Genomic DNA, 19,959 nt, shown 5'->3' with positions numbered 1-19,959 from the left:
GGTTGCTCTGAATAGAGAGACACTGATTCTACTTACAACACTGTGGGAAGAGACTGGGGCCTCCTCCCTCTGTAAGGCAACAGTGCCACTGAGATTGCATGAGATGCAGCAAAAATTCTCTGTACTGTACTTAATCATCTTCTCCATACTCCTGCTGGGGTCTTGGCAAGGTGTAGCCTTCAAATCCACAGACACATAGGCAAACACATAACACCAGACATAGGGTTTTCCCACAGACCCTGTTCCCAGCAATGTGGGAGGCAGTCGGGTAAGACTCACTGGTAGACACCTGAATTAGATATGTTTGAAAGGTAGGTGGCAATCTCCTCTCATCCAAAAGCAGCTCAGTCATAGATCTTGTTCTCATCTAATAGCCCCACATTACCATGCCCCTGCCTTACCACCAACCCTACCAATCATCTCTCTCCCCCAATTCCTTCCCCAACACAACACCCCATGCCCAGCACTCTGGCACCTAAGGCTGCTACCTGAGAAGCAGACACTGTGCTGGCTTCATGGAGGCTGTGCTCCATTTCTGCTGTTGGGGTCTTTGAGAGACCAAGGCCAGGGGCTGAGTGCAACCTCCTTCCAATGCCATCTGCAGAGCCTGAGGAGGAAAAGATAAATACAAGTTGAAGCCCTCCCTTCTCTTGGAGCCTAAACTCTGAGCCTGGCAGCACCAAACTCAGGAGTTGTTTCATTAAACAACAAATATGCATCCCTGAATCTAATGGAGGATGTGCTCCTGGAATGTAGAAGTAAAAGTTTCAGAACATGCATAGTTTTCTGATAGGCCACAAGGGTCTCAGAACATAGGCTTTGAGGAACCTTGTACAGAAGGGGCTCTGGAGAGAGAGCTGAATGCCCCCATCTTGCCTCATTTCATTTTTGTAAACACAATTAACTTTGCTTCTGTCAGACTTGGGCCCAAGATTTAAAATACATACAGAGGAAATTTTCCAACATAGTGATTCTCTAGAGTGTCTGTGGTGACAAAGCAACTATCTCCAGTCTAGTTAGAAACTGAAATGATCATAGTAATCATCTATCAAACCTCTTCATTTTATATAACATGAAAATGAGTTCCATGGTCTGACAGGTAGTAAGTAGTTTAACCATTGTTAAAATTTCAAGTCCCTCAATTTTTGCCTCCTATTATTATGAACGGGAGCTCTTCAGCAACATTTTGTATGTGTGACACTTTATTTCCATTAGCTTCTTAAATTACTTAAAATTCTAAATAATCTCTAAATGCTTATCTTCTCAGAATCTTGCTAGACTGTTAAGAGCTGCTCCAAACTGGATATGTCATTCCCAAGGGGCTTGCCCCAATACAACTAATTAAGCCTTCCATTCTGAAGATGCACGTGCCCTTGACCTGTATTTGATGTATCTATGCCTATTGCCAATTCATGTGTTGATTTGATATTTTGATTCTAATATATGTCATCAGGCTAAAGCATCATATTGCTGATATAAAGCTAGAAGACCAGCTATTTTTAATGCTTCCTGGAGCTTAAATGCAGTGGTCCTAAAACCACCTCAGATTCATCTAGGAGCTTTAAAAAATACAGCTTCCTGTATCTCTCCACAGACCTACTCAATCAGAATCTTTGTGGTTGGAGCACAGAAATATTTATTTTTAAGAGGCTTCCCTTAAAAGTGTAGGAGAATCCTTCCCTGGCCGGGTCGCTCAGTTGGTTGGAACATCGTCCTGTGCACCAAAGGGCTGTGGGTTCGATTCCCAGTTGGGGCACATACATAGGTTGTGTGTTCAATCTCCAGTCTGGGTGCATACAATAGGCAACCGACCGATGTTTCTCTCACACATTGATGTCTCCCTCTCTGTCTCTCTCTCCCTTCCTCTCTCTCCCCTTCCCTCTTTTTCTAAAATCAATAAACATGTCCTCAGGTAAGGATTTTTAAAAAAAGTGTGGGAGAATATACTCAGACATTGTTTATGAAATGTAAAATGTTATAGTCTTCCTAAAAAGCAATCTAGAAATATCAAAGTTGAAAATATATTTACCCTCTTACCCAACAATTTTACTCGTGGGAATAAGAAGCAAAAATACCAGTTTATTGTAGCAATGTTTGTAGTAGCCAAGAATTAGAAATAAAGTAATGCCCATCTATAGCAGAATGCCTAAATACATTATGATATCCTCAATATCAAATATTGCCCACCCCTAAAAAGAATGAATTGAGTTAAACTAGATGACTTGGAGGGATTTTCATAAAGTATTGTTAAGAGGAAAAAAAACCCAAAACCCTATAATATTAACCCGGCCACCCCTGGCCAAAAAACACTGTTCATATAGATCCACACAGGATTTTATAAACAGAAAAATAGAGAAATATGCACACTATATTATTACCTGGGAAGGTAGGGATTGATGTGAGGGGAGGAGAAATACACAGTAAAATTGTCCACAATAAAAATAGCATGTGTGCTATAATCCCATTTATATAAAATTATTTGGTTATTTTTAAAGCCAGTCCTTAGATGACTATAATGGACAGATTTAAGAATTTCAGCTATGATGATGAGAATCTGGTGCTCCTTTAATCAAGTCAAGCATGCTTCCCTAGACAAGGAGGTGGCCACTGAAACTTCCCAAAGGGAGAAGATTCTGATTCTTTTAAAGATACTTAAGCAGAGCTCTGGCCAGGTAGTTCAATTGGTTAGAGCATTGTCCTAACACACCAAGGTTGTGGGTTTAATCCCCAGTCAGGGCACATGCAAGACTCAACCAAGGAATGCATAGAATAAGTAGAACAAGAAGTCAATGTTTCTCTTTCTTTCTGTCATCAATAAATAAAAATTAAAAAATAGCCCTAGTTGCTGTGGCTCAGTAGACTGAAGTCCGGCCTGTGAACCAAAGGATTCCCTGTGTAGGGCACATGCCTTGCAGGCCAGGTCCCCAGCAGGGGGCGTGTGAGAGGCAACCACACATTGACGTTTCTCTCCCTCTCTTCCTCCCTCTCTAAAAATAAATAAAATCTTTTAAAAAATTAAAAAATAAGTCTATTTCTTTGAGAGATTCTAAACTATTTATGGATGAAATGATATAATGTCTAGGATATGCTTTAAAGTAATCCAATGGGAAAGGGAAAGGGGAGGGTGCTATAGCTAAATCAATTATTGGCCACATATTAATAACTGGCCAAAATAATCATCATGCAAGTTAGTGATAAGTACATAAGGGGATGTATAACATTTACTCTTACTCTTAATTTTTTAATATACTATAACAAAAAGTTATTTTTTTAAGATGTCTGTCCAACTCCAAAGTACTATGAAATTTAGGACAGAGTTTGTATAAATCTTTAGGAATTATAACCATGTAAATAATCTGGTCACAAACACAGTATACTATATGATTCCATCTATATAAAATGTCCAAAATAAGCAAATCTATAGGCAGAATAGAAATAGAATGGTAGTCGCCAGGGGCTAGAGGTTGGGGGAATCGAAGAGATGTTAGTCAAAGGGTATAAACTTCCAGTTTTAAGTTCTGGGGATCATGACTACAGTCGACAACATTGTATTTTATACATGAACATTGGTAGCTCTTAAACATTCTCACCACAAAATATTATTATGTGTGATTATGGTTGTGTTAACTAACCTTCTTGTGGTAATCATTTAGTAATAAGTACATGCATGTATCAAACCTCACATTGTACACCTTAAATGTACACAATGTTATCTGTCATTTTATGTATCAGTAAAGAAGTGAGAGAAAGTACCAGTAATTTGGTGTTTAATAAATGCTTTACAATTAAGATAAAGAAGGACTCCCCTAAAGGCTATTTGACAAGTATTTTGAGAACTGATTCATTAGATGGATTTTTTAAATTAGTTTTTGTTCACTGTCAAAGAAACAATATTAATGGTTGGTAGGTACTCTTTCATATTGATTTTAGGAGTATAATATTCCTGAAGGCTAATTTGCCAGTAAATATCAAGAAATTTTTAAAGAGTTTATAACTTTCAACTAGTTCTTACTCTTCTAAAAGTTTACTCTAAGGAGCTTATCAGAAATGTGGTCAAACACATAAGTGTAAAGATATTCACCACAGTGTAATATTATTAAAAAACTGGAAATAGCCTAGTCAATCATATAATGATCCTGCTTTTTATAAAAATAAAATATATATTAAATATGTATAAAAAAGCTGGAAGCAAACTCATGAAACTTGAAGAATGGGATTATCTAAAATTTTTATTACTTTATATATTTCAAGACTATCCACCATGAAAATTTTGCTTTTTGGGGTAATATAAGGTTGTTGTTTTTTTTGTTTTGCTTTGTTTTTGTAATATACTGTTTGACAGTCAATTAGTTAATTATATTTTACTTGCAATGTATTCTTTTATATGTGTTTACTATTATTAAAACAATTGACATTTGTGTATTCTTTCTCCCTTACACTACACAGGAAGCTAACTGAGGCCAACTCCAGCTTTTCCTCATTCTTTAGAATCTTCCCATACTGCCCTGCCCCTGTGTGTACGTAAGGGGCACTTCATATATGCATGTCATTGCAAAGTCTACACTAGGATGCACATCCTAAAAAACATAATATCAAATCTCATATTTATGTGATAACTCCCCACAGCTCCTTGGACCATAGTAGGTACTCATTAAACACCTGTTGTTTGGTTGTAAACACTGGTTGGCAGCATGCAAGGAACCAATACCATTGTGGCAACTGGTATGCCTGAGTTGAAGATAAAGTTCTCTTGAATTCAATTTCACAGAATCATATATATATTTTAAGAATTGGAAGGTATCTTTAAAAAAAAATTGAATTAATTATCTTTTTACAGGTAAAAACTTGGCCCTGGGATATTAAGTGAATTGTCCAAATTTAAACTGACAGTTAATGATGAAGCCAGGAAAATAGTTCAGGCTTTGAAATTCTTAAGAGCATCAATCTAAAGTATAAACACTCTTCATTTATTCAATTTCCAGAACTAAGTCTCTGATGTGCATTTAAGGAGTAGACTTCTCTCGACACAATACCACCTCATGAAAAGTCAGTGAATGGGTACCATACAGGCATACTACCTTGAAAATTCTAAACCTGGTAGTTCCTAAAGGGATTAGGGAAGGTCTTGAGATTGCTGGTCCAGTATAATCTGGAAATGCCCTTTGCAGACTCAGCTCAATGTGGACATCCTCATGGCAAGTTGGATCTGGAAGCTGGATCTTGGGGTGATGCTGGATCTTCTAAGCCATGGAAGGATGAGTTTTCCTCTCAGCTTCAACCATGTCATGCTGAATCACTCTTAAAGACCTGTGAGCCATTCCTTAGCACTGACTCATTCACTGAAGAAACCCTGGGCATATACTCATTGGCCTTTTTCTTTAGAAGGAGAGAACTGGCCTGTGAGTGATGATTCTGTCCCCATTCTTCACTCTAGCTATAAAAATGTCTGGCCCTTGTCCTGAAGTCTTTATAAATAAAGTCAAAAGTTCTACTACAACCTCCTGAACAGGGGATATTATCTGGACAGAACACTACCCCACCACTGACCTTGTCCTCAAGCTTTTATATGTCCTTCATTCCCCGATCCCTGTTTGCATTCTTACCTGTTTGGCTAAGTGGATACCAGGCCACATCCTGCTGCTCCCATCCAGAAGAGCTAGTTTGAGAAGCCTGAAGACTGGCCTGGTAGAGAGACTCTAATTCTGAGGTCTCCTGCTCTGTGTCTTGGTTCCAGTGTGGATGCAAAAGAATGTGGTTTCTGTCTGGATAGGCTACATGGGTATGGGGATTCGGTGGAGAGGACTTCATTTCTGGCCCAGGGACCCCATGTTTAAGCTGAGAATCACAGAGCCTTGTGACATTCACCCAGGAATCCAAAGGCAAGGAAGTTCCCAAGTCGACATTGCTCCCCAACGCCTTGGGCCTATCATCTCTTGCTTGCGATGGCTTCCTTTGGTACATATCTGGTTCTGTCAACCTGGGTTGTCCTCCCCAAGAAGTTTCACCATTGGGCAGCCCAGAGTTCATGGCAAGGGAAGGATGATCAGAAGGCTCTTCCCAGGAAGGCAGTCTGTCCCTACTATTCAAAGAGAGTTGCTGTTTTGCCCAAGGCCAATGGCCTTTCCCTTGACCCTGTGGGAAGGGAGGCTTAGAGTCAGAAGAGGAAGAGTTCTTCCTTAGACTATGTGGAAAACTTCTGTCCTGGCAACCTGCACCATCCCTTGTGGTGGTACCTTGCATCCTCTGAAACTGTTCTGCCAGAGAGCGGACACGCCCCTTTGTGCCCAGAAACTCTGGCTTAAAGGGCTCCTCACTGCCTCCATCCACTTTTGAAGTCAACAAAGTTTTGAGGCTTTTGGCTTGGAGGCATTGGTTAGTTTTCTGCACAGTATCAGGAGAGTGAAACACAGATGAGGAAGCAGCAGGCATTACAGGGTGGCAGGCTCTGTAAAGGAGAAGGTTGGGCTGAGCTGATGAACTTGCAGAACTACAGGCTAGGCTGTGTACATCATCTCTCTCACAGGTGGCTGTTCCAGTGGGATGTGACCAAGCTATCACCTGGGAGGAATCAAGAGGATCCCTCTTTTCTTGGAATACTTCTTCTTGATCACTGCCTCTTCCTTCTTGAGGGGGGAATCCGTTGCAGGTGCTTTTATCATCCCTGTAGCTTTGCGGCTTACCCTCTGGTATATCTAATGGTTCCCAACCATGATGAGAGTTCTCAGTCATCCCTTGTGTTTTAGGTAAGCACTGCCTGTGCAACACAGAGGGGTCAACGCTATCTACCTCAACAGAAGTAAGAAGGTTCGAGGCAGACCTACTGAGGGAATTGTGCTGTGGGGCAGACTGGGTAGATGACTCTGGGAATAGTGATGGCTGTGATTCATGGCAGGAAGCAGATGAGTAGATGAAAGAACTGGCCCCAAACTCTGTATCCATGTAGGGTTCCAGCTGGGCCTCCTGGCTTAACAATACTTGGAGCGGGACAGGCTGTTCACTGAAATAAATGGAGAGAGCCAGTCATAAGCTGTCTTGATTGGTAAGAACACTTAAAAAAACTCTTTACTCAGTTTCCATTTCTAGCTATCACAGGGGGAATGGTGAAAATAAATGCAAAGACAAGCACAAGTATAGTCAACAATTCGGAGGCTCAAAAGAGAAGGCACATGGTCTGCTTACACCCAAATAATAGGTAATATTAATCCTCTTTAATACATGCCCTCACCAATGTTCCACAGAGTAATATTAAGTAAAGCCCCTGCCAGTATTCTTCACTACCCGTAAAGTCCTATTTCAATCATATTTTACTTGCAAATTAAAAAAACGAAAATTGCTAGTCCCATAGGCAGATGACCTGGAAAGTAAGCAAAGCCTAGAAACCATTCATACCTGGGGTCCGGAGAGGCAGAACAGCCAAAAGAACCAAAAGGCCATATTTAGAGAGTACAAGGTGGTTTGGGCTCATGAAATTACATAAAAATCAATCAACCATTTCAAATATGTTTTCATAATCTGGATTGGGTTGTATTACTCACTGAGATGTTTCCCCAAAGTAACGCACTGTGACTGTTTTAAAATTTGGGGGTGGGAGTTAGCATTTAGTTGGTTTCTCACTAATTGTTTTATATTTCTGATCTAAAAACTGTGTTAGAAGCACTTAAATAAAACCTTGATCACTCACATACATCAAATGACATAAGTTTCCTGGAAAGACTTTAGCTGCCTAAATTGTTTCTATTTAAAACATCAAATCAGACCATCAGATTCTCAGGTCAGCATTCAACTGGAGGACTACACAACAGGAGAAAAAGGACCCTAGCTACGAGCATTAAATTTGAATGATAATATACTATAAACTTTTGGGGATACAGTCACTCAGTCACCCTTACCACATTATGAAGAATATGATATCATATGGGAAACCTAATGGAGTCAAACAGACCTACTTGGATTTGAATTCTAAACTTCTATCACTTGCTAGCTGAGTAATACTGGGTGCCTTACTTATCCTCTAAGCCTGATTTCCTTATTTATGTGTATCACTAAATAGTCCTTATCCTAAGGTTATTGTGAGAACTAAAATAAAACATAAAGTGTTTAAGCTTAGTGCCTGGGTATAGGCGGATGTTAAAAAAATGATAGCTGCTTTTATGATATTCTGAAAACCACTCAGGGTTATTGACAGCCAAAATTTACTTTTACTAAAACCTATCTATTTTAAGTAACACCCACATTCAAGGGCTAAAATGTGAGAATGACATCAGTGGCCACAGGGACTTTTTTCCTAGTCCTGTCCACAAGCAATCGGAACAAAGGGAATCTTTGTGTCTCTTCTCTATGGTTTCATCAAAACAAGGAAAACTGCTTTTTCTGCTTCCATGAGGGACAAGAAGCCACTAAAACCTCAAAACAAATCACATGGCTTCTCCTACAACGTGAAATGTAGCTTGGCTTGCCATGTCTAAGAACTTAATATGTACAAACTTAATAATCCTGTTATTACAGAAGTCCGAGGAAAAACTCCCCCAAAGGAAATATGAACAAGTGGTCTATTTACCATGCTATGCTTTTCTTCACCTTTCTAGAAACAATTAAGAAAAGGACGAGCAGTGGAATGAGCTTTTACTATATGTGTGACCTGAGAGAATAAATGTTTTCAGAGCAGTCTTCTCTCCCTTGCAGTCGCCAAGGCAATTAAGAACTCTGGCCGTGGAGCACCCGTGGTCACTTCCTCCCCTGGCACACATAAACTGCTGTGGTTCCCAGGCACTACCTTGTTGGCTGAGGGAGGGCCCCTGCCTGTGAGGGGAGGCAGGCTGAGGGTTGCGACGGTTGCTGCGATGATTGCTGCTGCTGCATGCGATCCTGCAGGCTCCGTGCTTTTCGAATACTGATTTGCAACTTCTTATCGACTAGGGCTCTGCTGTGCGTGCTAGTGCTGGCACCATGCAGGGCAAGTCTTAGTTTAGCTAAAATGCAAAAGAAAATATAGCAGAAACAGAACACAAAATACAAACAAAAATAAAAAGAATAAAATTGAACAAAAAATGAGCAAAGATATGCAGTAAAACTCAAAATATGCAGCAGGAATGTAAGGCGTGAACCATGCATGTGCTGTCCAGGGCACAGAGCTGGCTCTGGCTGTAAGGAACATTCACAGAAGCCATGGAGGCCAAACAGGTTAATTCAAATTTAAAAAACAAACAAACAAAAAGCTAAACTAAAATGAGTTAAAAAGATAAACTGGTACTTCCATCTTAGAGGTTGCCACTCTTGTCTTTTGCAACTGACCTGTCTGACTCTGGTCTCCACACTCTGCTCCCAACTCCCCTTTCCTGATGGCCAACAGCAGAAATAAGATCCAAACTTGCATCTGTCTTTGCAGAACACAGCTTCTTGTGGGTCACATTTAAGAACCAGATACAAATTCTAAGCCTTAGTCCCTTGCTATAACCTAATGATGCGGCATACCAGAAAGGCAGGGGAGAAACACGAATTAAATATGCAGTGCGAAGTCACAGCCAATTTATTACTCTCTCCCGTCCATAAGCTGCACCTCACGGGGCAGTGACTAGAGAAAGAGCAAACTAACCTCACATATAAGATCGAATTTATCTTGGGACAAGAAGATAGGCATGGCTGGGTAATCATTCATCTGTGTCCTCCTGATTATCCCAGTAAATATCCATAGGCCACAGTGACGACGCCTGGCACACTTACAAATCTGAAGGGCAAAGATAGCTAAAGGGCCTCTCAGTTTGGAAGAGTAAGTGGGGAGACATAAAAGCTGTTTTTGTTCCATCTGAATGCCAACACTAGTAATACCTGTTATGAAGTTAATCAAAAGTGCCATAGGCATATTGGTTAGAGTTACTTACAGATAGCTTCGTTACAGAGAGCCAAAGCTGCAGCACAGTCTCCCCTCTGTTCCAGATGCAGCGACTCTTCAAATACTGAATCTGCCTCTTGCAGGGACCTCTCAAAGCCGTCACTCCTCCCTGAAAGGGCCAGCACTTTTCATTTTCATTACAATTGGTTCCAGCTTTTCCTATGTACTGTTGTTTCCCTTCAGTGCACATAGATCCTTGCTGCTGAGCCTTTGTTCTACCCTTACTCCAACTTTTCCACTGCTATTAAGAATTCTCTGAAACACGTAGGACATCCATTTTTGCCTTAACGAAGACAGTATCCAAGGCATGAAAGAGGGTATGTCTTTGTCCACCACATACTCCAACTCCAAGGCCTCTGAGGGAGTCCCTCAAGGAAAGAACGAAGTACTGCCTGTAGCGAAAGTGTGGGTTCTTACACCTTTACTGACCTGCCTTTCCACAGTGCAACCAGACACATCTTGCCAACCAGTATCAGAATGCTCGAGATCTCCACTGAGACCTCAGCTGCTGGGTTAATGCAAAAGTGGCTGCACTACTCTGTGGAAAGCCATCTGTTAACACTTTGCTCCTACATCAATTCACAGTCCTCTCTGCACCGCCCTCAAATGAAAAATCAGTATACCTCTTCAGCACAGGGGGTCTACAGTTCCTAACTTCAATAGATTTGTTGAGCTGCCTTGGTTGGTTTGCATGCACATACTTTTCATCAGCACGGCTAAGTATTTACTTTTATCATGCCATTGCTCACCAAACCTACCTCACAGAAGTTACCTTCCCATACAGAGAGCATGAGGTATTCCTTCCTCCCCTGAAAGTGAATGTGTGCCAAAGCAGGTGCAGGAGAGTCCAAGTACAGAGCCAGATGAAAAAGCAAGAAAGTACTGTAAGGGCAACTTTTGTGAAAGAATCCTCAAGTTTATGTGCCCCTTTGCCTTTTACTCACTCATAACCATAAATTGGTCGTAGCTGTACTATAAATTCACCTACATTTGGGATTAATGGTGAGTTTTCCCAAGCTCAAAAGGAAAAAAAAAAAAGTCAGAGTCACTTCTACCATAATGTCTCAACCTTCCACTTACCTTAATGGGACATGGTAAGAAAGGCTCTTCCACACCCCTAGCATTCATTCCTAATTTACCATGGCTTTTGAAGAGTAATGGAAAGGTCATGGAAGTAGTAAGTTAGTTCTGAAGAACTTGGCACTCCAGTTCTATGCCACCTCCAGAGATGCTGTTCTTCCCAGGCTCCAGACCTGAAGTGTTCTATAATATTTGAAATCTACTGACTCTATACAACCTTTATAATAACGGGTGGTAGCTACGGCCATTAAAACAAAGTTCTCTACAAAGATATAGGTAAACTATAGTTGACCCACCGCTGTGCTGGATTTCAATTCCTAACCTCTAGAATCTTAGCACTCCATTTCTTGCTCTTCCAGGGGAAGCTAAACCAAAGTGTATGGAGTTGGCAATGAAATACAGCCAGAGGGATTCCCTCTCAACTTTAATGTACTTACTACTTTATAGACAGAAGGGGGAGAAAAAAGGCAAGGGAGGGAGATGAAAGGGCTCCTCTTTCAAAAGTGATATAAACCTGAGATACCAATACGATAAAGCTTGAGGATAAAAAGGAAGACTATCCAAATATAAGGACAGCTGAGGACTTAGGGATTTAAAACTGATTTGGAAACAAATACAAAGCCTTAGTAAATAAAAGTCAACAATTGACTTGAATCAAAAGACTGCAGGATTAGAGGAGAAAAGGAGCCCCCAAATAGGCCCCCAAATTAACCCAGGAAGCTTCTTTATGTGCGATAAAAAGAGGGAAGTGATCAACAGAAAGCAACCACCCAAATTAGCATTGACTCCTATTCTTTACAATAGGTTAACACAATTTGTTACATCCAGGGATTCTGAATAATAAGAATAACAAATTCATTTTATTAAAAATAAAAGAGATATAGGTTTCAGTACTTATTTAAGGTAGATACCTCAGCTTTTTTGACCTCCTATTTTTGAAGGCTAGTCTCTTCTGTTACTAAGTATTCCTAAGGCAATTGAAGAAAAAAATGTGACTAATGTGGGGCAGTTAGAGAAGCTTAAGTAAAGTCCATGAAAATCATATGAGATTGGGAAATGGATCATCAGAGGATCAAAGGGCAATCAGGTTCTCTGTTCTTAGAACCTGTTTGGTAGATTGACTTCCCTTGAGCTCCAGTGGGAAATCTAGAGGGTATGTTTCTGCCCAGCAAGTAGAATTCTCCTCACTGTTAGTGTAGCTTGCTTAGTACCCTTTTCTGCTGTTTATGAATTGTGACTCATTTTATTTACACTTTCTATAGATGTTCATGGAACATCTATTTTTCATAAACAATATACTATTTGTAATCTATAGGCTTTAAACAGATGGGCCCAAAATGAGTGCCTGTCTCCAACCAACAGGCCTGTAACCTCTACTTCACTGAAATGGCTGAATTAAAATAAAATATAATTTTGCTAAAGCAAAGACAGGGAATTTATGAGCTTAGTGTATTTTTTTTTTCTTCCCTCTTTCATTGTCCCCATCACTGACAATCATTTATCATCAACAACAATTACCCTGATTTTGTAGTTCATCCAAGTCCATAAAGCGGCTAGGATGGGGGTTAAACCCTTTAGCTGCCTCTAATTCCTTCTCCCGTTTCTTTCGAAGTTCCTGTTCATGGGCCCTCCTGGCCACTTCTTCCTGCAATTCATCCAGTTCACTTTTGGAAGATATCTCCCCACCTGGAATACAAGCAAGGGACAAGAGAAGTTACCACATTTCCATAACTAAGACTGAGCACTCACGGCAGTTACTAGATTTCTGCCACTAGTTACTGCCACTGCATGGCTTTCCTTTGAAACTCGACTTCAATTTGGAGTTCATGTTTTGAATATTGCTTTCCATATCAGATTCAGGGTGAGGCCAGGGCTGTGAATAATAACACTAATAATAAATTTTTATTGAGTGTTTTATAACAACAATACCATTTGAGCATTTACCATGTAACAGGCACAGTTTTAAGTAGTTTTATATATATCATTTCATTTAATTCTCACATCAATTTATGAGGTAATTACTATGATTGTCCACATTTTAGAAATGAAGAAACTGAGTCACAAGGAGGGTAAAATAACTTGAGTAAGGTAACACAGATGATAAATAGTGGAACTGAATTAAAGTGAGATAGGTTAAATTAATAATCCATGCTCTCTCTTAACTGTTAGGGAGCATTCTCTACCACATGCTGCCACTGATTCATTGGGAAGCTTCCAGTAAGTCAGTTTCTCACCATTAATTTCTACCATTTCTTTAATGTTTGTAAAATATCCATAGTAGTAAAAATTTAATTAGTGCTCACAGATCTAAAGGATGTCCATGTTATAGTAAGTGAAAAATCAAGTAATAGAATAATAGGTATAGTATGATTTCATTTTAAAGATATATACCATAATCGTAGCACTGGTACCTTCAATTTGAACAGGCAACAGGCAGGTTACTGAATGATTAGATTTATTTTACTTAGGTAATTTTTTAAAAGAGTGATCAAAGTTACCAGATAAAAATATTTGTTCTATGCCAGGCTATCATCATTGAATCAAATTGTAAGGCATAAGTAAGGTTCACTATACAAAGTAGTATGGTGTGTGAGAAATTTGTTCTAAGTCCTTGCTAAATATCTTTTACCAGTTGTCAATCCCTACTGGTGAATTCTATCTAGCCATTCCAGAATTAAAACTATTAAAGAAATCATAAAATTTAAGGTTTTAGTATGCTGAAATAGCATTGGCTATCTGAAGAAAAGAGAAGGGGAAAGAGCCTCACGCATTTCACAAGTTTCTTGTGCATGATAGCAAGTTTCTCAAAGCAATGCTAATTCACAATGCTCGTTTTCAATTTAATTGAAAATAAATTAAAATGTGAGAAATAAACCAAATGTATGACTTCATTAAGAAGCATGAATTTCTTCTACAGGTTTCTAATTATAACCTACTCCAACCCAGGATTTCAGAGATACCTGCTTCTATAGGCATTGTTTTGCTCTGCCAGATGTCAGCAACCTATGACACTCATACATAAAAGAATTCATGCCTTTTTAGTACTGCTGCATACCTCCCTTCCAGCTGTCTCTAAGTGGCTATCAAGAAAACTGGTGGTCAGACAAGTAATGTTCCTGGTCTCATCACTACAGGCTGGCACATGGTGTTCTGTTCTCTCCAGTAAGTTGGTCAGGTCTACATTCAGAAGCTCATTAAATCAGACAGTGGTTAGGTTTCTGCCCACATACCCTATTCCTAATTGGTCTACTAGACCACGAAAAAGGGGATGACATACATCTTTCAGATAAAACTGACACCTAAATTAGTAGCTCCCAGGACTCCTCAGCAGCCGAAATAATACTGTGTACTCAACCATTTTCCTTTAGGCATCACAAAGTCTCCATGTTGGGATACTGCCTAGTTATTACCTCAATTTTCAGCTCTAAGTAAAGCATTTATTTTGATCCATTTGGACTGGTCTCTGCTTAAGTGGAATATGCACTAAAAGTATGTATGTGTGTTGTGAGAGAAATGTCAAATGGAGCTAAAACCTATGACTACCTCAAATCTCTACTTGAAACTCCAGTATTCCTTTCTCTTAGAGAAAGTATACTTTAAACTATTTTCAGTCACTTATGTTTACTGTGAAGGAATCAAATCATCCCTTAAGAGCTTGTTTCGAGAAGGAGGGAGTATGAGGATATGAGGATTTTTTTCCTCAAGAAGAGAAAATATCACTTCTGGTCAGGATGGAGGCATAGGTAGATGCACTTTGCCTCCTCACACAATCAAAAGAAGGACAACAACAAATTTAAAAACAAAAAGCAACCAGAAATGCCAGAAAATTGAACCATATGGAAGTCGGACAACCAAAAAATTAAAGAAGAAACATTCATCCAGCCCTGGCCAGTGTGGCTCAGTGGATTGAGCGCTGGCCTGTGAACCAAAGGGTCACAGGTTCAATCCCCAGTCAAGGTACATGCCTGGGTTGTGGGTGAGGTTCCCATTAGGGGGTGCTCAAGAGGCAACCACACATTGATGTTTCTCTCCCTTTCTTTCTCCCTCCCTTCCAATCTCTCTAAAAATAAATTTTAAAAATTTAAAAAATTAAAAAAAGAAAACAAAACACATTCATCCAGACTGGTAGGATGGGTGGAGATGGGTAGCCAGGGTAGAGAGGATGCACAGCAAGTCAGCGACTGGTGGTCCCACATTTGTGTGCAGATAAACCAAGAGGAACAACTGGAGAGCAAGATAGACCACGCAACCCAGGGTTACAGAACAGGAAACTAAAGCCTCAACACCTCTGGCTGGAAAAACCTGTGGGGTTTGCGGTGGCAGAAGACACTCCCAGCCTCACAAGAGAGTTCATTGGAGAGATCCATGGGGTCATAGAACATATACAAACCCACCTACCTGGGAATCAGCACCAGGAGGGCCCAATTTGCTTGTGGGTAGCAAGGAAAGTGACTGAAAGCTGGCTTGCAGAGCAAGTGGCATTGTTCCCTCTCAGACCCCTCCCCCACATACAGCACCACAACTCAGTGAAGTGGGTTGCCTCGCCCTGGCAAATACCTAAGGCTCTGCCCCTTAGAATGAAACAGGTATGCCAAGACAAAGAATTATGGCCCAAATGAAAGGACAGATCAAAACTTCAAAAATAGAACTAAGCCATGAAGAGATAGCCAACCTATCAGATGCACAGTTCAAATACTGGCAATCCAGATGCTCACAGAAATGGTTGAGTATGGTCGCAGAAGAGAGGGGAAAAATGAAGGCTATGAAAAGTGAAGTAAACAAAAATATACAGGGAACCAATACAATAGTGAAGGTAAGGAAACTGGGACTCAGCCCTGGCTGGTGTGGCTCAGTGGACTGAGTGCCGGACTGCAAACCAAAGAGTTACCAGTTAAATCCCCAGTCAGGGCACGTGCCTTGGTTGTGGGCCAGGTCCCCACTTGGAGGCATACAAGAGCCAACACACATTGATGTTTCTCTTCCTCTTTCTTCCTCCTTTCCCCTCTCTCTAAAAATAAATAAATAAATAAATAAATAAATAAATAAATAAAATCTTTAAGAAAAAAAAAGAATCAACCAGTGAATCCATGGATGGGTCAAACAGCAAGTCAATGTTTCTCCCTCTCTCCCTCAACTCCCTTCCCTCTAAAAGGAAACTGGGACTCAAATAAACTATTTGGAGCAAAAGGAAGAAATGAACATTCAACCAGAACAGAATGAAGAAACAAGAATTCAAAAAAATGAGGAGAGGCTTAGGAACCTCTGGGAAAACATTAAATGTTCCAACATCCATATCCTAGGGGTGCCAGAAGGAGCAGAGGAAGAGCAAGAAATTGAAAATTTATTTGAAAAAATAATGAAGGAAAACTTTTCCAATCTGGCAAAGGAAATAGACTTCCAGGAGATCCAGGAAGCTCAGAGAGCCCCAAAGAAGCTGGACCCAAGGAAGCACACACCAAGGCACATCCTAATTACAATACCCAAGATTAAAGGTAAGGAGAGAATCTTAAAAGCAGCAAGAGAAAAGGAGGCAGTTATCTACAAAGGAGTTCCCATAAGCCTCTCAGCTGATTTCTCAAAAGAAACTTTACAGGCAGGAAGGGACTGGAAAGAAGTATTCGAAGTCATGAAAGGCAAAGGACCTACATCCAAGATTACTCTATCCAGCAAAGCTCTCATTTAGAATGGAAGGGAAGACAAAGTGCTTCCCAGATAAAGTAAAGTCAAAGGAGTTCATAATCACCAAGCACGTATTATATAAAATGTTAAGGGATTTATCTAAGCAAAAGAAGATCAAACCTATGAACAGTAAAATGACAACAAACTCACAGCTATCAACAACTGAACCTAAAAACAAAAACAAAAACTAAGCAAACAACTAGAACAGGAACAGAATCACAGAAATAGAGATCACATGGAGGGTTATCAGCAGGGAGCGGTGGAGGGAAAAGGTACAGGGAATAAGAAGCACAATTGGTAGGTACAAATAGATGGGCCAGTGAGGAGGGCATTAAGAATAGTTCAGGAAATGGAGAAGCCGAAGAACTTATATGTACGACCCATGGACATGAACTAAGGGGCGGGAGGAATGTTGGGGGGAGGGCGGGTGCAGGGTCGAGGGGAATAAAGGGGAGAAGTAAAATGGGACAACTGTAATAGCATAATCAATAAAATATACTTTTAAACAAAAAGAAGGATTAAAAGAAAACCCAGGGATACTGGGCAGGCTATAGAGGCAGTGGTAGGGGTAGTGTAATGGGGCACAGCCAGGGCCCCCCCAAAGGGTATTTGTAACAGGTTCCAGAAAATGGGGTGTCCAAGAAAAAATATATTCTCCCCACCCCAGGGCTGGCTGCCATGGGGGATGGGAGCCTTGAGCAGGGCCAAAGAGAGTCATTTTGCATGTCAATAACAGGATAGCCTCATTCCTCATATGCAAAAGGATTATTTTGCATATCACCAAAGCTAATCAGGAAGGTTCAAAAGACTTAATACATAATGTAACTGGGAGAGGAGAGAGACTGGGGCCTGCAGGAGAGATAAAGAGACAAAGACTGCGGGGGGCGGGGGGGCGCGCGGCGGGGGGGCTGGGAGGCCGGGGGAACAATGTGAAGGGGAGAAAGGACTCTTACTTGTGGGCCATGAGAAAGTGCGATGTGGTTAGGGATTAATAGCTGGAGATCGCAGCAACGCAGCGGATGGTGCTGAGACCCGCGAGAGGCCTGCCTAGCGGAGCCCCGGACTTCTGTTCTTTTTCTTCTGAAGGACGGTACCCCTGACAGGCCTGACTGATCTAACTGGGCAAAGCGGGGAAGGCAGGACTGTGTGTGCTGGTGATTGTTTTAAAGGGATTTTGAGGTTTAAGGGAGACATTTAGCCATTAATCAAACCTGCATAACTTTTGAATAAATAGTTCCTTTCCTTTTCACCAAACTCTGCCATTCAGAGCCATAATTCCAAGGGTGGTGGGCAAAGGACCTACAACCGAGGGCCCCGAGGAAGGGGGGTGTTGTTTCAGTAATAGCATCTGGGCCCCACACCCCCTCCCCCCGCCACAGGTCCATTTGTTCGGTAACAGTAGGTTTGACCTTATTTCCCAGCTTTTTCCACAATCTACATGTCCCCCTTTGTTATCTCAATTCATGGTACTAAACAATAATAAATGCATTCCCAAGAGGCTGCCTCTATACCAAGGAAAGCCCTAGGCTTATCCTTCCAATGAATGCAGATACTACCAACACTGCTCATCAAATTTCTGTTCCTCTTGCTCACAGAAGGGGGTTCTCCAAGGTCAAAAGAAACAATTAGTCAAGCTGTGATGAACAAAAAATAGATAATCTAAAGAGGGAGCAGCTCAAATGCCTCCACATTCACATTCTGACAGAATACTCAAAGTGTCCTTTAATTTCAAATGTTCCCAGGTAAGGTTGTTTCCCAAACAAAATTGGCAGACAAATCAAATCCTCCAAATCCATTGTCCTTTTACTTACCCGATAGTGGCTGATTCTTTGTCCAGCCACTCCTGGATGCTGCGGAGTCTGCCTCCAGGATGCTACTGCTGTGAGACTTTGGGATGTGACGCCAGGAAGGTGCCAACACAGTTGATCTCTTAGCACTTGGATCCCTTCAAAAGAGAAATCTGAATCTAGCAAAAGCAGCAGAAGGTGATAACTAGCAATATTCCTAGGACAAAATTCCCTCAAAATGCCAACAAAGCATTGCGTTAGTATAATTAAAGTATCTGCTAAACTACTGAAAAAATGAAATACCCACTCATTCCCCCATCTTATCTCACCTCAATCCACTTTGTACATTTAGCACAGTGTCTGGCACAAAATTTATTCAATGAATTAATAAATGTATGCTCAAATATGGATTGCCTTCCTCTTTCTTATACCTTTGTATACCTTTACACATATTCTAATGTTTAAAACTAAACGGGGTCCAGTGGCCAGGGAAGAGCAATATTAAATTATGAGGATGTGGTTATCACCCTTGCAGAAGAGACAATCACTCCTTTCAAAGCAGTTGTACTGTCAGGAAACTTGCTTCTGTGGCAACTCAGTAAAAACAATATATGAAAATCTGAAATTTATTAAGCAAACTGGGCCCTGTGGACAGGGTGCAAGGAGTACTATTGGTCTATCATTGTTATCTTGTAGAATTATTAATATCTTTGGCCTCATAAAACACAGGGTCCCCAGTGACACTAAGAAAACAACCTACTCTAAAATGAAAGGCAAGAATAAATAACAATTTGGCTTTGTCTCTGCTCTCAGGACTATATAAGTTTTGGTTCACTAATTCATTCTTTTATTAAAAGTTATTTAGTACACAATTATTTTTATACATAATACTTTAAAAGTTGCTTCTCCTTTCTCAAATGTCTTTGCTCTTTCTCCCAGCAGAGGGGGCTGTTGCCATAGAAATTTGATACAGCAAAAAAACGCCCAGTAGATGGCAATAAAGTATGTGCACCTCTCCACTGTCTGAGTTGATGAGCCTCTCGGTGGCTCAGGCTGCCTCTAGGGACAATGCCACTATTCAAAGGCCAAACAATACCTGCAGACACTCGAGCTCTCAGGCAGGGCTGCATCCAGGCTGACAGGACTGCTGCTGTTCCTTTCACTGCTCTCATAGCCAGATTCCATTCGCTGGATTAGGCGCGGGTGCTGCTCTAAAACGTGAGCGCCTGGCCGTGCTGGGCCCCAAGGCTTGTATTGAGGGCTTGGCCCACTAGTTTTAAAGTCATAAGCAGGTGGCTTGCTTAGTTCATCTTGTGCAAATTCTTTAGCTATCTCAATCAAAGGACAAATATGAAAAGGGAGGTAGATTTAGCATCTGCCTCAAATCAAGATGTAACTAACCCTCCAGCTACTCATTTACTGAACTTATATCCCCCCCAAAAGACCCAACATGGAGGTAAAAATAAACCTTGTCAAGTCTACCAGAAAACCCAGGTTTTTAAAATACATAAATCAACTTTATTC

At 40.7% G+C, this 19,959-nt stretch overlaps 1 protein-coding gene across 10 annotated transcripts in view; it reads right to left on the bottom strand.

The window, feature by feature from the left end:
- Positions 1-19,959, bottom strand: part of USP54 (ubiquitin specific peptidase 54) — a 141,932-nt gene that overhangs the window by 6,710 nt on the left and 115,263 nt on the right. For 7 of the 10 annotated variants that reach the window (XM_054572583.1, XM_054572590.1, XM_054572586.1 and 4 more), the window contains 7 exons: positions 19,532-19,763; positions 18,460-18,593; positions 12,488-12,655; positions 9,879-9,998; positions 8,774-8,969; positions 5,604-6,997; positions 489-607 (listed from right to left, as the gene is read on the bottom strand). In XM_054572583.1, coding sequence (XP_054428558.1) covers positions 489-607; positions 5,604-6,997; positions 8,774-8,969; positions 9,879-9,998; positions 12,488-12,655; positions 18,460-18,593; positions 19,532-19,763 — 2,363 coding nt within the window. Of the gene's footprint in view, positions 1-36; positions 178-488; positions 608-5,603; positions 6,998-8,773; positions 8,970-9,291; positions 9,455-9,878; positions 9,999-12,487; positions 12,656-18,459; positions 18,594-19,531; positions 19,764-19,959 lie in introns of all 10 variants that reach the window. The other 3 variants (XM_054572593.1, XM_054572588.1, XM_054572589.1) reach the window with 3 other exon arrangements.

The sequence above is a fragment of the Pteronotus mesoamericanus genome, unplaced genomic scaffold (assembly GCF_021234165.1).
Source record: "Pteronotus mesoamericanus isolate MK-2021 breed Mesoamerican mustached bat unplaced genomic scaffold, CSHL_Meso_final contig_24, whole genome shotgun sequence".
NCBI classification, from domain to species: Eukaryota; Metazoa; Chordata; class Mammalia; order Chiroptera; family Mormoopidae; genus Pteronotus; species Pteronotus mesoamericanus.
This window is presented reverse-complemented; position numbering and strand designations above follow the sequence as displayed.